General features: G+C 41.7%; 1 protein-coding gene across 2 annotated transcripts in view; it reads left to right on the forward strand.

The window, feature by feature from the left end:
• Positions 1 to 17,892, forward strand: part of OLFM3 (olfactomedin 3) — a 369,646-nt gene that overhangs the window by 331,496 nt on the left and 20,258 nt on the right. For both annotated transcript variants that reach the window (XM_082266132.1, XM_082266131.1), the window contains exon 3: positions 10,994 to 11,149. In XM_082266132.1, the coding sequence (XP_082122258.1) occupies positions 10,994 to 11,149 (156 nt within the window). The remainder of the gene's footprint in view (positions 1 to 10,993; positions 11,150 to 17,892) is intronic.

Genomic DNA, 17,892 nt, shown 5'->3' on the forward strand with positions numbered 1-17,892 from the left:
GAAACCAGTGTCTTCCTTGGGAGCAGAGTCAGGAGAGTCTGTTGCTATAATTTCCCAGCCTAACCTGCTCCCAGCTGAAGAGTTCTCCACATAGTCAGACTCTGATATAATGTCTGACCGAATCTCAGAACTGTTCTCTGACACTGTGTCATTTTGTGAAAATTGGTCTGATAGTGAGACTGAACCGCACGTTGAGCCCACAAAGGAGGATGTCCATTCACCTACTATTACCTCCAGTATCAGGCCTAACCAGCCTTTGCCTGCACCCCATGCATCTGGTCCTGCAAGTGTTTCTCAAAGACCAGATAAGTTTGCAGGATACCCTGTCAAGTGTGCTCCAGACACGCCTGTGCTGCCTGGCTATGGAGACCCTAGAACCTTATCAAAACTGTCCAAGTTTCAGCGAATTGTGATGAAGAAAATAGCTGAGGAATATGGCTATTTGTATCCTTATGTGCCAGAGTCTCTTGTAGCTGAAATTCAGGACAGACGGGCCCAATGGATTGACATTGCTATCAGAGATTACCTGAGAATCCCTGTGTACTGTAGAATTTCTGAGTTCTCACCCAGACAAGCAGAGAAGTACACTAAAGTTCTGAAAACCTTGGACTATGGTCGTCATATATACCCGGATTGTGTCATTATAAGAAGGCCCAATCAAGCTGATGCAAGGCATTACATCACCACTATTGGATCTTCTGGGAAGCCTATTCAACTGCCTGATCCACGATACTACTGGTGATGTATAAAGTTTGAAATTCTGTGTCAAAGTCATATGGAATACAGCTATGTGATGTCAAGTTTAAAGCTGTATCTGTCTCACTGGAAGCTATTCCTCTTTTGAAAAAAAAAGTTGCTTTGGGGACACTCCTGTCTGTGCTGTCTACTGCTGGACTGTGCTCTTGATACCAGCAGCTACAGGAGGTGCCCTGAAAAGTGACATGCTGATCTGTTGCTTTTCATTGTCAGCGTGTCTTGCCATGAAAAGGTGAGATGTAATTACCTATGCAGTGGGACTTTGTTGCTTTGAAAGTGAATTAGCAAAGTTCATTATGATTACAGTCCTCTGCATTTTTGTGTGGCTGTGTTGCTTTCTGGAAGTAGCCATGCAAACAAGCTCAAGTTAAGTACCTGCTGGCTTATGCTTCTGAATTGCCAGCATGCTTCTCATCCAGGTGTGAAGAAAACTAGCCTCAGACTCCTGGAGAAAAGGGCTGATGCTATCTTTCAGTTATTGGTGTTGCCTGTTGTTTGCAACACTATCGTCAGTTTGGTACAATTACTGAACTCAAACTTTCCTAGAAAGGAGTGTGTTCTTTTATTATTTTTGAAACAAGTGCTACAAGTGAAGTGCCTGTTGGACTTTGGTGTGACAGAGCCAGCAAGAATCCAAGATTTGGGAATGTAACAAGTGCTATAAGTTAAGTGCCTGCTGGACTTTGGTGTGACAGAGCCAGCAAGAAATGATCTTGCAAAGACAATTGTTGGTGTCACTTACGATTTGTAGTCCACAGAGAGACTATTGGGACTCTGGGGTCGCAGAGACCTTGTAATATAGTTAGCTAGTAAGGTAGGCTGTGCTATAGGAAACTGGCAAGTCTTTCACCTGCATTTTTGAAACTCATGGACTGAAAAGTTTTTTTTTTTAATGCAAAGTGTTTTCTGTTTCTCCACTAGATGGCGTGGGAATGTCTATCTCAGTGAGCAGTAAAATTCTATGCTACCTTTATAATTGTTAAAGTGGATTATCTTCCCAAATGTGTTGACATGTTTCAGGGGATGTGCCCTCATCTGGGGGTTTGCACCTCTTCCTAACCATAAAGCTTCAGATTGATCTGGGAGGCCACTTCTCTCCACCAGATTCAATCTCTTTTGTGGTCTGTACTGGCTGGACAGCTGTCTTCCATATGAAACAGGCAGATTACTCACACAGGCTACTGGATGTCTGTGGATGTTCTTTTCCATGTGGGTCGCTGGCTCTCCTCAGCAGAATCCCTGGCATGTGACTAGGCCCCAGACTTCAGGCCTAGCCAGCAGCAGCACAGCAATGCACACCCTCCCCGAAGGGGTTCCGGGCGGGAAGAGAGCGATTATTGGACCTCCCCTCGCTTAAATAAGGTCTCCCAGAATGCCGTAGCGACACTGTAATTGGCTGAGAGAGACATGGACATTAACAGTTTGTTTAACTGTAATTCTCACACTAGTGTCAGAGGCAACAGTGCCACCTACTGACGGAAGGGAGAAATGCAGTCAAACCAGATTAAGAAAGAAGTTCAATTGACCACAGTAAAATTACAGCCAAGCTAGTTAAGGCCCAGCAACTAAATTTAACAGCAACCTTGCATTAAGACAAGGGCGCTACACATATTTATTAGGGCACATATGGCGGGTACCCTAAACCTATCTGGGACTCCCTCTAACTACCACTAACTGTCTCACACTAACTGAAGTCACAAGTGACACTAATACAGGGATCAGTAAATTATCTGTATACTGTATATAGACAGGGAGTGAAATGGTTAACTAGGGGGGGTAAGGGGGTAAAATGTGTGCCTATGTGTACTGGTGTCAGTGAAGTGCTTGTGTACTCACAGTAGATGTTCTTCTCATGCTGGAACCGAAAAGGGCTCCAGGAGAGAAGATTGTATCATTTCCTGTGCTTGTGATTACATTACACAGGCACAGGACGTTCTGCAATTAGTCAGAACCGATCACCAGTTCCAGGCCAAAAATCATTGACCTGGACCTGATGACTGATTGGTTCTAAACCGAATCAGAAAACATTGCGGGGACGGCGGGCGCACGCACGCCCGCCCCCTAGCCCGGCGTGCGACCGACGTACAGTTACGTCGGTTTGCGCAACCGAGCCACCTTGCTGCAGTAAATTTGCAATGGGCGGCCGGCAACGGGTTAATAGGTATTTAGGTTTCATTTAGTTTACTGTTAGCTATAGGATTTTTTTATGTCTTGCTCTCCTAAAAAACGACTTTTGGTTTGTTCAGGAATACTTTTTACTGTTTTGAATCTTATTGGAAAATGGACCATTGTTTCTTTTAATTTTATTAATTGCCCTTTCCTGTTCACTAAAGTGGTTGTAAAGGCTATTTTTATTTAAAATAAAAAAGAAGTTATACTTACCTGATCTGCGCAATGGTATTGCAGAGAGTGGCCCCGTATCTCTTCTAGGGTCACCCGCCAGTGGTTATACACATACATTTTGAGTATATAACCACTTTAAAGTAAGTACACTTAGTAAAAATAGAGAGTAATTATCATATCACTACATTTGTAAGAAGTGCACATGTTAAAATTGCACAATAATGTAAATAGGCACATTTGAAAACCCATTGCAAGTCTCGACATGTACATAAATGTGGACTGAACTTTAGAAAAAAAAATGTTTATTACCAGTGTCATTGAGTAAGAACATAATGATCTATTGCTTTTGTGGTGCTCCACATTCTTATCCAAAAATAACAAAATACATTAGAAATATGTCCGAACACCTACTAAAGTCTAAATAAATTGTCTGTTCACTGCATGCAATATCGTAGCTGCGCTGCATTTATGTAATGCTGCTACAAGCAGGACTGACTTCTCCTCACATTAACACTGTCACTCTTTTGAACTGATTTTCTCTCCTTTGTGCTCTCCTCTGATCACAGTCGTATGACTTACAATATCTTTGTTCTCACCTCTCTTGTACCTTCAAAGGTAACAACTTGCATTCTTCATGACCTATAAAACACCAGCATACAAAATTTCTCAGGCTGTTCTGAAAATCTGCTTGCAAAAATACCTTCTATTCCTAAATATATTGTAAGACAATATAAACAATCACTCTCATCTGTTTTAGACAACTAGGCTAAGGCAATGCTGGGTTACCTTCTCTAATCCATCTATCAGACATGCTTTCATGCTGCACCATAACCATGGTCTACCAAATAGACACACTGTCACTGGAAGTGTTCCAATACCAGTGAATTTTTTTACAGGAAGTCTCATTTACATGCCAACTTAATTTACCTAAAATGTGTTCCACTATTACAATTATTTTCTGGTTCTTGCCCAAAAATTCCATTTCATGAGACTCCACTTCTCTTTGTTATTACATCTTAATCATTCAATAACATTTTTCATTTTACAACTGAAGTTTAGACAGACTTTACTGGCCTAGACCGTGCCTGCTACTTTATGAACACAAAATTTAAAAGAAAAAATGCACAAAGAAAAGTCATCTTAGCATCGCAACTTGAACTGACTATTTGATTGTTTAACCACTTGCCGACTGCCGTCAGTAGATTTACTGCGGCAGTCAGCCCCTCACAGGCAAAGTGATGTTAATTAACGTCACTAGCCTGTGAGGCTCTCGGGAGCGTGCGCGCGCCGCCGGCGGCGCGCTCCCGCGCGGTCACGGACCCCCCGCGCGTGTGACCGGCGGACCCGATGTCTGCCGGTCACTCGCCGATTGGCGGGGGAGAGGGAGAAAGGCAGGCAGCTTGTGTAAACAAGCTGCCTGTCAGTTCTCCCTGTGTAGAAACACTGATCATACAGTTCTACTATGTAGGACCGTTGATCAGTTTAACTACAGCTCAACAGACAGCCAATCACAGTTAGAATCACGCCCCTAGGGACACACACCACCCCTCCCTCTCAAATAAAGTTAACCCCTTTACTGCCAGTGTATTTTTACAGTAACAGTGCATATATATAGCACTTATTACTGTAGAAATGTCACTGGTAACCCCAAAAGTGTCAAAAATGTCAGTCAAGGGTCCGATCTGTCCGCCCCAATGTCGCAGTACCGCAAAAAAAATCGCAGATCGCCGCCATTACGCGTTAAAAAAAAAACAACAAAAATGACAAAAATCTTTCCCTTTGTTAGTAAACACAATAACTTTTGCGCAAACCAATCAAAATACGCTTTTTGCTATTTTTTTTACCAAACATATGTAGCATAAAAAAAATTGGCCGAAAATGTTAAAAAATTTTGATTTTTACTTTTTTTTTTGGGGGAATTTATTATAAAAAATGTGAAAAATATTGTTATTTTTGCAAAATTGTCGCTCTTTTTTTGTTTATAGCGCGTGATCAAAAAATCGCACAGGTGATCAAATACCACCAAAAGAAAGCTCTGTTTGTGGGAAAAAAAGGACGTCAAATTCCTTTAGGTACAGCATCGCACGACCGCGCAATTGTCCGTTAAAGTCACGCAGTGCCGAATCGCAAAATACCCCCTGGTCTTTTAGCAGCCAAATCCTCCGGGGCTTAAGTGGTTAAGTTCCCTCTTCTGTGTTTGATCCAAAATTAAAAGGCAATTTAAGATTAAAAGGGCAAATGTCTATGAATTTCAACCTTTTACAAACACCAACCCCACGTGAAAAAGATATTTTCTTACATAAAATATAAAGGAACAACTGGGTAGCAGTGACCATAACATGGTTTCCTTTAATTGCAAGCTGTAAGCAACAAGCACATGCTGGAAATAAAAAAAGACACTTAACTTTAAGAAAACGATTTTTCCACGGGTGAGGGCTGCTCTCCAAGACTTAGAGTGGGAGGGAATATTGACATCGATGAACACAGTACAGAAATGGGAATTCTTCAAAAAGACTGTATGTGAACATACTGCAAAATATATTCCCTTGGGCAATACGTTTAAAATGCTAAAAATAAATCCTATGTGGCACACAGCTAAAGTTAAAAATGCTATAAATAATAAGAAATGAGCATTTAAAAAATACAAAAATTAAGGAACACTATCATTGTTTAAATGTTACATAGAATAAAACAGAATGTGTAAAAAGGAAATCAAGGCCACAAAAATTCAAAACTAACGAAAGATTGCAAAACATAGTAGGAAAAACCCAAAAAAATTCTTCAAATATATTTATAGTAAAAAGGTCAGGTCTGAGCATGTAGGCCCTTTACAAAATAACCTAGAGTGGGTAACTGGGGACAAAGAGAAGGCACATTTATTAATATAAACAAGAAAATGATTGTGCAGGTATAAAGACTAAATATAAAAGTGCAAGCTGCTAGCAACAACACAACAGGACCAGTCCTGATCAATGTGAAACAATAAAAAATGTTGACGTGCTAAACATAGATAATGAATAAACAAGTGTCCATTAAGTGTGAGCACCTGATGCTGTTCTGAACAATGCAGGTGAATTCCTTGAAGAGCATCCAGTAACAGTAAGTATAATTGGTGTGCCTTTTGATCACCCAAGTGCACCTCCACCAATATTGATATAAAATGCCTCCTTATCAGAGGTCTAGACTAAAAATTCTAAGAGTCTAGACAAGCATGATATAGAAGTATATAAGATCCAATCAGCTTCCTCTATTATATTGCAGGTGGTGGTACTGTCATGGCTGATGGTTAATTTTACACCATAGTAGTGCCCATGAAGGAAAGATGAAACAGTAACATAGTGTAAAACTACTTGACAGTTTATTAAAAGAAATCAGTGCTAAACACTTACAGAAATACAGTATAAAACGAGCATTAATAGATCCAAGACATCCTAGAAGTCGATACAGGGTGGTACGTGGTACCTCAAGGACATGGACTCCACCTGACGTGTTTCGCTATAATTAACGTCATCTGGGGCATGGGGTTCATGTCCTACACCACACAAATATATACTTTCCAAAAATAGGCAGGGTACATCCGTCCCCACCGCTCTAATCAAAGGTATAGACATGTTGGTAGCAGTATAGATGTCCAAGCCTCGATTTGGAACCAAGATGGCAACTGGAGAGCATTCAAGCCTCGCTCTGGGTGCGAGCATTCAAGCCTTGCTCTTAGTGTAAGTCAAGCCTCGTTTTGGAGTCAAGCCCCACTGGTTCTAGGTACCATTTAAGCCTCATTTTAAAGTAGGAGAATCAACCAATGAATGTGTGATCTCGCACCAAAAAAGAGGCTTGTACATCTCTGGTTAAAACATATTCAAATACACAACAGCATTGTAAACAATGACATTCCACGGAGTTAGGGCAAAAGAATGTCGACCCAAATGTATGAGTTTAATATGTCAATGGATATAAATGACAAAAAGAAAAGTATATAAAAATGTCAGTTTTGGGCACCAGTTCACAAAAAGGATATTGGGGAACTGGAGAAAGTGCAGAGAAGTGCAACCAAACTGATAAGAGGCATGGAGGAGCTCAGCTATGAGGAAAGATTAGAGGAAATGTATTTATTCTCTCTTGAGAAGAGGAGATTGAGGGGGTATTATGATCAACATGTATAAATACAGCAGTGGTCCATACAGTAAACTTGGTTTTGAGTTATTCACTTTAAGGTCATTACAGAGGACAAGGGGGCACTCTTCACGTCTAGAGGAAAAGATATTTATTCACCAAATACGGAAAGGTTTCTTCACAGTAAGAGCTGTGAAAATGTCGAATAGACTCCCTCAAGAGCTAGTACTGGCCAGCTCAGTAGATTGTTTAACCAGTTGCCAACCACCCCACGCACAGTTACTATGGCAGGGCGTTGCTGAAACCCAGATCTCTCTGTGCCTGTCACAGAACCCCCCCCCCCCCCCCCACAGTCAGTAAGCATTTTTAGGCATACATTAACCCCTTTGATCACCCCCTGTATTAACCCCTTCCCTGCCAGTGTCATTTATGCAGTAACAGTGAATATTATTTAGCACCGATTACTGTATTAATGTCACTGGTCCCCAAAAAGTGTCAAATATGTCAGTTAGGAGTCCAATCTGTCCGCTGCAATGTTGCAGTCCCACAAAAAATCGCAGATCGCCGCCATTACTAATAAAAACATATAAAAATGGCATAAATATCTGTCCACTAGTTTGTATACACAATAACTTTTGCACAAACCAATTAACCACTTTACCACCGGAGGATTTTGCTGTCTTCCGTCCAGGCCACTTTTTGCGATTCGGCGCTGTGCGACTTCAACTGACAATTGCGCGGTCGTGCGACGCCGTACCCAAACGAAATTTACGTCCTTTTTTTCCCACAAACAGAGCTTTCTTTTGGTGGTATTTGATCACCTGTGCGATTTTTACTTTTTGCGCTATAAACAAAAAAAGAGCGTTTATTTTGAAAAAATAACAATATTTTTAACATTTTTTTATATGAAATTCCCCCCAAAAAAGATGTAAAAACCAATTTTTTTAAAAATTTTTGGCCAATTTGTTTTATGCTACATATGTTTGGTAAAAAAAATCGCAATAAGCGTATTTTGATTGGTTTGCGCAAAAGTTATTGCGTTTACTAACAAAGGGAAAGATTTCTGTCATTTTTGGTGTTTTTTTTTAAACGCGTAATGGCGGCGATCTGCGATTTTTTTTGCGGGACTGCGACATTGCGGCGGACAGACCGGACCCCTGACTGACATTTTTGACACTTTTGGGGGTACCAGTGACATTACTGCAGTAATCAGTGCTATAAATATGCACTGTTACTGTAAAAATGACACTGGCAGGGAAGGGGTTAATTTTATTGGAGAGGGAGGGGTTAATGTATGCCTGGTGCTTACTGACGTGTAGGGGGGGAGGTGACTATGTGATTCATGGACAGATCGGATGTCCAGCTATGCTGAACAGTCCGATCTGTCACTCCCTGTCACTATGGAGATCCGCCCGCTGTGTTTACACACAGCGGGCGGATCTCCAGACTCGATCCCCGACGATCGGGTAAGAGCAGCGGCGATCGCCGCTGCTCCTCCCCTGGCCCGACTCCCGCTGTGAATGAAAACAGCAGGAGCGAGCCTCCGGCGGCGCGCAAGCGCCGCCCAGAAGGGGGAGTGTCCAGTCACGTTAATATTACGTGGCTGGACGATAACGAACCACTCTGCCGCAGTAGTATTACTGTGAGCGGTTGCAGAGTGGTTAAAATACTCTTTTTGAGATTTTTTTTTTACCAAAAATATATAGCAAAATACAAATTGGCCTACACTGATAAAAAAAAATTTTTGATTTTTTTAAATTTTTTTATTGGGAATGTTTTATAGCAAAAAGTAAAAAATGTTTTTTCAAAATTGTTGCTCTTTTTTTGTTTATAGCGCAAACTCTAAAAACTACAGAGGTGATCAAATACAGTACCACCAAAAGAAAGCTTTATTTATGGGAAAAGAAGGACATCAATTGTATTTGGGTACAGCGTCGCATGACCGCACAATTTTTCGTTAAAATAATGCACTGCCGCATTGCAAAAAATGGCCTGGTCATTAAGGCGGTGAAATCTTCCAAAGCTGAAGTGGTTAATTAATGCCTGGATTCTTTCCTAAATGTACATAACATAACCAGATACTAACATTTATAGGTAAAGTTGATCCAGGAAATAGGATCTTCTTGTCTTTGAGACACCAAAATTGTGTTATATAAAGAATAATCAATAGTCAAATATAAATGTTGCTTTTTCTGGCTTCAGGTTTTCATAACTTCACTGAACTGTTTAACTGAAAGATATCAGTACAATATAAGGTAGCAGCAATGAAAAAAAGCAATTTTTAGCAAGGAAGAAGTTAAAACATGGGTGCTCAACCTGTGGCCCTCCAGCTGTTGCAGAACTACAAGTCCCATCATGCCTTTGCCTTTAGGAGTCATGCTTGTAATTGTCAGCAGCTTACAATGCCTCATGGGACCTATAGGGGTTAAGTTACTAAAGGCAAAGAGACTGTGCACTTTTTGAAATGCAATTGCACTCTGCAAGAGTGCTTGCTCTAGAGCATAGTAAATGAGCAGAAGCTCTGCTGACTTCCATCATCCAATCATGTGCAAGCAAAAATTATATATATATATATATATATTTTTTTTTTTTTTAATTGCATATGATTGGGTATTCAAAGTGAAACTTTTGCTTATTTACTAAGCTCTGGAGCAACTGCACCTCCAGTGTGCAACTGCACCCTGAAAAGCACACAGTCTATTTGCCTTTAGTAAATCAATCCCATAGTTCCTCAACAGCTGGAGGGCCACAGGTTGAGCACCCATGAGTTAGAACATGCATGTGGACTACCACCCTGTATGTTCAAGACTTGGAAAAATATATTGCTTGTTTAATTTGAGTTGGCTGCAGACAAACATTTGCATATTTCTGGGAGTTCCTGGTATGATACTGTGGTGTTTGCATCATGCAAAAGTTTTAAAATTATATACTGTGTGACAAAAGATGTAGCTTTATACAGAAAATTTGGGATCAAATATGGTCCGTAACAAGGAAATTGTGCTAAATATGATTTTAAATAATTTACCTATCACCATAGGTGTGCACAGCCTATTGCATTAGGATGTGCACCCTAAAGCTCAAACACACATGCCTTTCACTGCAGCCTCAGCTGCACTGGACAGTGAATGAATGGAAAGTGCTCTGTGCTGAGCAGCTTCCTGTTCATTCACAAACTGAAGCATGGTAGACACAGTTTACTATGCTTCAGTTATGCATGAAAACAGTGAGTGAGTGTGTTCACTGTGTTCATTTAGAAAAGGAAGGGGCCAGTAAATGACATATTGACTAGCCCTTTCCTCTGCTCTCCATCCTAAAACATCCACTCCCCCACCCCCGCAGCAGCCAAGGGAAAAGGAGGGAAGCCTGCAGCACTATGGGGGGGGGGCAACATGGGGGGGAAGCGCGGCAGTCTATCAGTAGGGAAAGTCGGCACTGCACAGTGTGATTAAGGTATGCCCAAGCACACCTTGCACCACCCCTGCCCCCCTCCCCACTGCTCACGCCTATGCTTATCACCCCTAATTCTGCATAACAGAATTATCATAGGAAATTGTGAACATGTGTGGGAGGTACAGTATGTTAAATGCTAGATTTATATAGTAAGTTTCATTTAACACGATGGACCCTAAGAAAAAATTATGTAAAAAAAATGTTAAAATATGAAAATGAAATATTTTTAGCATTCTTCTCAGTTTTTTCATCATGACTTATCTAAATAAACATCTTTGTAAAAATAACTATCAAATAGTTAATATGTACCATTGTTTCCTAATACACCCTCCAGGTACAGAACATGTCACAGTCAATAGAAGTGTTGAATCTCCGCACACAAAGAGATTTCCAGTATGTACAGAAGATGGAGACCCAAATGAAGGGTCTAAGGTCCAAATTTAGGCAAATTGAGGAAGACCGGAAAAATCTATTAACTCGTCACTTTCAGGTAAGAACATTGAAATGAATATGGAGCTATACCTTACTATGTATAACCTTAGTTTCATATACAGGTTTCATTTTAATACATATTTAATTCATATACAGGTTTCAATTGTGCAGCTATCAGAAATATGTTAATGGAAACGTATGGGGTTTCTGTATATCTATCTGAATATATTTGCTTTCTTTGCTTTATTATGCTCTGAAATAAAATATAAACATTTTGAATGAAATGAAATGATAAAATATATATGTAAAATTTAAGTAATTATAAAATATTGCACATAATTATTTTATATTTCAGTTACCCCCCCCCCCCTCTTTTTTTCTACCATATGTAAAATATGTAAAAAATATAAATTATAAATATAATATGTATATAACAATATAAATATAAATGTAAATTATAAATAATTTGTTGAAGCACTTAGATTTTATTAAATTGAAATATGGTATGATGTTCCAATTTTTTTTTTTCAAATTTATGATAAGGAAGCTTTTGCCCTTTATATCTTTAGGTGCTACTAAAGGCAATTTAGAAAAAAATGTAATAATAACATTTCGCGCTTCATAGACACACACAGCACGGCTTGCCCCCCCCCCCCCCCCACTACCTCACAACATTTGATTGATCGTGGCAAGAGGCAATGGCACATGCACTGTGCTAGATCAATTGAGGACCAGGTTAGTATTTAATGAGGTGGGGAGGACAGAAAGCTGTAAAACATTTTTTACCTTAATGCAAGGAATGCATTAAGATAAAAATAAACGTTTTGGCTTTAAAACCTTCTTAATATTGCATAAATGTCTGACAAGAAAGCAGGAGACCGGCTCAAGGTAAAGAGCTTTTATGCAATATCTACTTTAGATATAGAAAAATGTTTTGCAGTTTAAAAGAGAAGTATGGGATTTTTATTTTTTTTATTTTTTTAGAATCATATTTACCTAGGTGGATGCTGCATCTGTCTCTGCCGGCTCTAAGACTGAGAACCGTGCGATCAAACACCGCCGAACGCTCACTTCTCAGAGCTCCCTGAGCAGAGAGTTGGAATTGTACTGTGCCTATACAGCAGTGGAAGGGTAGAATTCATAGGCTGTTAGTTGAACTTCCTGTATTAATAATTGCAATTATACCATTTTGGCATAGGAGGCTCTAGTGTCTCTCTCCTACAGTTGAGCATTGAGTCACCACTGCCTCTGCCAGTTATGATGGATCTGCTCTCTCATCGCCAGTCTTGCCATCCAGCTCCAAGAGACTACTTTTGATGGCATGGAAGTTGGGAGGCAGAGGCTACCAAGTCAAGGGTGCTCAGTGCAGGTAGTGGCTACCTTGTGTCAAGCCAGAGAGGTCTTATACTTACCAGAGAATATAGGTAAATTATGCAGATCTCACACAACAAAAGCCTGGAGTTGTTTATCACCTAAACCAGCCAAGGTTCTGCAGTTCTTACAACTGGGACTGAACAGGGGCCTATGTGCAGAGATGTTCAACCTTGTCTGCACCTTACAGGGGTTAAAGGTCCTTAACCCTTTAGTGATGCAAGTCTTAAAAGGCTTGCATGAAGTTATAGACCTGCCAGGAAATTATTGTTCCCTATGTGGGACTTGCTTACGGTCCTCAGCTCTATCAAGGCCTCATTTCTATCCTTCAGAATCGGCTACACTCTGAAATCTAACCCTGAAGACCATACTTCTGGTTGCTACAACCTCTGTGAAAAGCGTGTCAGAGCTGCAGGCTTTGTACTCAAGGCGCCTCAACTAACATTCTACCCGGACCGAACAGTCCTAAAACCCCAGACTGCTTTTTATCCATGGGGTATTTTTCTCCTTCCACTCATAATAGGAAGTCAATTTACCGTCTTTACCCCTGGATGTTGATCTAACTCCGATGACCTGCTTGTCAGCTACCTTTACATTAAGAAAAGCTGAAATCTGTCCTTGGTTTTGACATGGCTTAAGGCGGGGTCAGGACACCTTCATTACAATTTATTAGGTGAACCCGGCTCATGGAAAATTCATATTTGTGCTACTGACCATTACAAAATTTTTCTTTAACGCTCCCATAGGGAGACTTAGTTCCCATTGTATGCTCCCATGATGCACTAGGAAAACTGAAAATTGTATACTCACCTTTCCGTAATTTTCCTTTCCTGGTGCATCTTCATGACAGCATACAGATTCCCACCCAAATGATTACAGAGAATGCTGCGAGACCCGATCTGTCTTTGATTTATAGTTAAACGGTCCTATCAGGTTGTGGGTGGTAGAGCCACAATCCAATTCTATGCTGCCATGAAGATGCACCAGTAAGGTATCTATGGAAATACTAATGGCATGGGTGGTTGCCGTCATCCCTAGATAATAGAACTGTATTTTGTTGGTTCCTCAAGCAAAGGTGAAAGCTTTCAGCTTGTATGTAAATTGTAAAATAAATATAATCTTTTAAGTCACGTTTTTGCCTACACAATCCCATCTTCTTTTGACTTGAGGAACCAACAAAATACAGTTTGAAGATGCACCAGGAAAGGAAAATTGAGTCTACAATTTTATGTTTTATTGACACAAATTAACCACATTGATATTCATTTTTTCTTGAAAACAGCAAGCAAGATACAGTAAATTATGTTTCCTTATAGTAAATTAAAACCCAACTCCATTTCGGGGAGAATAAAAGAAACTCAGTGATCCATCAGGTGTAATAATAAAAAAGCAGCTCTGGCTGCAATAATTGCCTCCTCTCCAGTGTCCCCTTCAGACTCATTGCTCTATGATCCAGTCCAATGAGTAAGGACCACACACTGCTGCCACCAGAGGAGAAGGGAAAGGACCCATTATGTCACAGGAATGACAAGAAGACTGAAGAAAAATGGGTGTGTTTTTTTAAGCCACCAAAACTAAACAAAAATATGGGGCTCTCATGAGCTTTTTGCCATAGTGTGCAAGTATGAATGAAAAGCGACCCCTCCAAAGCTGCAATGTCCACACTCCCCTCTTTAGCAGGCACTTCCATCTTCTACTGGTCTTCTCTCAGATACAAAATCTTCAGCTGTCTTGCTTGACCAGGTCCGTATGATCCACCTTTTTCTCATATCATAGTTGTTCTGAGACTGCCAGGCAGGAAAAAGCGTTTAGCTTCACTTTAAGAGCAGGAACAGCAGTTTCTTACAGTGACTGAACTACTTTTGCAATATAATTTTCAACATTTAAATTTTGTTGCAATTTACAAATGATAGGTATCAGATGTTAAACTGGCTATAGATGGGTCAGTTCTCTTAGTTTAACCAGCAGGTGAATAGGGGAATCCTCCACGCTGAGGCTTTGTATTTTGATAGCGGGGAGACTTCCATGCCATAAAAATACACTTATTAGTACTGGTGGCTATAGCCGGTGACGCTGATTGAACAGCATTGATCTAATAATAGATCAATAGATCCACTTCTTTACAACCAGGGTACCCATACATGGGTCGAACTTGGACGAGTTCCTGCTGAACCGGCAAAATTTTGATCTACGCATGGCTGGTTTTGCTCTTTTTTTTTAAACTGATTTTGATACAAACCACATTTTATACATCCAGAGATTGTGAAGCAGGGGGTAACATGTAAATGGCCAGTGGTCAATTCAGATTTGTCCTTACCCCGACAATTTATGACTTTGCAGGTCCAAATTTCCTTGTTACCTTATTATTTTACAGTCAACAAAACTGATGCCCAGGAACATTAGGGATCTCTCTATGTCTGTGTAATCCTGGAAATGTACTTTTAAAGAAAATATTTAGGGTTTTGCAAATATACATTTTATTTATTGTTTAAATTTTTTTTTTCTTCTAAATATTCAGGCACATGGAGCTATTGGCTGCTTTTCCATGGTCTTTTTATCTGCTGTGTTGAAAAAATCCCACTATATACAAAATTCAATTGCTACAAATCTACACAAATAAGTTAATGATTCAAAGCATCAACTCATTTCTCTCCATCTAGCAGAGCGCCATGATATACTGTTTGTCATTTCTCTCCATCTCCCTGTCTACTTTCTACAAAGTTTCAATTATAGAGATAGAGAACCTAAAAGCAAACAGATTTTGCTGTACTTTCTGTAGAAAACCATAGTGCCCCATGAATCCAGAGTCATGGGTGCACCCTGTATTTGTTTTTACAACAAAGATTCTAGATAAATAGTAAAAAATATAGATATGCAGAATGAGAATAAAGCGGAGTTCCGGCCTAAAAAACAACTTTGGCCCATCCGCTTGCTGAAAATCACCAAAAAAGAATTGGATAATCCCGATTTTTTTTTCATTTACTTACCTTGTTATTGAAGAAAATATACTTACCTTCCTTCCACTTCCTCCCTCTGCGGCCGCGGCCCGCACCGTCTCTTCCTGCTTGCATTGACTCCTGGGAGCTGAACGTCATCGCTCCCAGGAGTCAATGCGCCTGCACCGGCCCCGCTCGTCACTTCCGGTGCAGGCGCGTCATTCCCTGCTAAACAGCTTCTGAGCATGCCCAGAAGCTGTGCAGGGATGATGCGCCTGCACCAGAAGTGACGAGCGGGGCCGGTGCAGTGCATTCTGGGACCGAAGAGGACGCTCTGGCTCCAGCTGCCCACACCTGAGATGGCAGCGCTGGACAAGAAATTTTCAAGGTAAGTATTTCTTCTAAAAGGTAAGTGACACCTGGGACAGTATCATTGCTGCAATGCACTAGCTCTGACTGTCCCAGGGGTATTTTTATCTAAAAAATAATTTTGAGGCCAGAACTCCGCTTTAAGGAGTTGCAAAGGCAGAAGGTTTTTTATGTTAATGTATTCTATGCATTAAGATAAAAATTCTTCTGCGTGTAACAGCCCCCTAATACTTACCTAAGCCCCCTCTCTATCCAGCGATGTCCACAAGTTCCTCGGCCATCTGGGACTCTCCCTCCTGATTGGCTGAGATACAGCAGTGAAGCCATTGGCTCCCGCTGCTGTTAATCAAAGTCAGTTAGCCAATCGGGAGAGAGAGGGGGCAGGTCTGAACGGAAGCTCCATGTTTGAATGGACACACGTAGCTGCAGCTCGGCTCATGTGCCCCCATAGCAAGCTGCTTGCTGTGGGGCAGTCGACAGGAGAGAGGGGCCAGGAGCAGAGAAAAGGGACCCGAGAAGAGGAGGATCCGGGCTGCCCTGTGCAAATCCACTGCACAGAGGAGGTAAGTATACCATGTTTTTATTTAAAAAAAAAAATAAGATTTTACAATCACTTTAAAAGCATACAATATAACCTTAACCACTTACCGCCCGCCCGCCGTCATATGACGGCGGGATGGTGCGGCTATTATCCTGGGCGGACGTCATATGACGTGACCCAGAAAATGCATGGCAGGCGCGCGATCGCGGGCGCGCCGCCGTGCACTGCCGGTGTCGGGGTGTCCCCGGGACACCCCCCGTCACCGGCAGGGGGGAAACAGCCACTGGGCGTGGCTGTTTCCTACGTGATCGGCTGTGTTCCAATGACACAGCCGATCACAATGGAGGCGGCAGGGAGATGACCGCGCATGCGCGATCGGGAGCGCGCAGCGCGGTCATGTCGGTGGCACTGTGTTCCGTAGGAACACAGCTGTCACCGGCGGTAGTAAACAGTCACTGACAGTGACTTTTTACTATGTGATCGGCTGTGAATCCATTCACAGCCGATCACAAAATGTAAACAAAGAGCAGTAACTGACTGTTACTAGCTCTTCTCTCCTCATACAGTTTCCAGTATGAGGGGAGAAGAACTAGAAATAGTGAGTTACTGCTCTGTGTACCTGCAAAAGTAAAATCACACTAATAAAGGTCCCCCCACACAGTCCTCAGCCCCCCCCAATGTCACCTGTCACCCAACAGTCACCTCATCAGTGCCCAGAAATTGACACCCATAACGTTCACATGTGAGCGCAGCGATCACGGGCAGAATCACCGTGATTCTGCCCGCAATCCGGAAATCATTGCAAATTGCGGGACGCCTATGCGTTGCCCGTTTTTTGCAATAGCACCCCAAACGCTGTGCGATGTTGCCACCATTTCCGCCTGCCGAATCGCGGTAACATCGCGCAAACAACGCATGACGCCCAAAAAAGATACAAGAGCTTCTTTGGGGCGTCATGCGTTGTTTGTGTGATGTTACCGCGATTCGGCAGGCGGAAATCGCAGCAACATCGCACAGCGTTTGGGGTGCTATTGCAAATCACAGGCAACGCACAGGCGCCCTGCAATTTGCAATGATTTCTGGATCACGGGCGGAATCGCAGTGATTCTGCCCACGATCGCTACGCTCACATGTGAACGTAGCCTAAAATTCACCGGTCACCAGAGACTGCCATCAGTACCGCCGTGCACCATCGCCCGTCACCTGTCACCCATCAGTGACCATCGCCCGTCACCTGTCACCCCATCAATCACCGTCACCTGTCACCCCATCAGTCATCGTCACCTGTCCCCCCATCAGTCATCGTCATCTGTCACCCTATCAATCATCGTCACTTGACACCCCATCAGTGATCGTCACTTGTCACCCCATCAATCATCGTCACATGTCACCCCGTCAGTGATTGTCATCTGTCACCCCATCAATCATCGTCACTTGTCACCTCATCAATCATCGTCACCTTTCACCTCATTAGTCATCGTCACCTGTCACCCCATCAGTCATCGTCACCTGTCACCCCATCAGTCATCGTCACCTGTTTGCCATATACATGCAATCACTTACTGACCGCCTAACGACTATATG

This window comes from Pelophylax lessonae, assembly GCF_965119305.1.
Source record: "Pelophylax lessonae genome assembly, chromosome: 8".
NCBI lineage: Eukaryota > Metazoa > Chordata > Amphibia > Anura > Ranidae > Pelophylax > Pelophylax lessonae.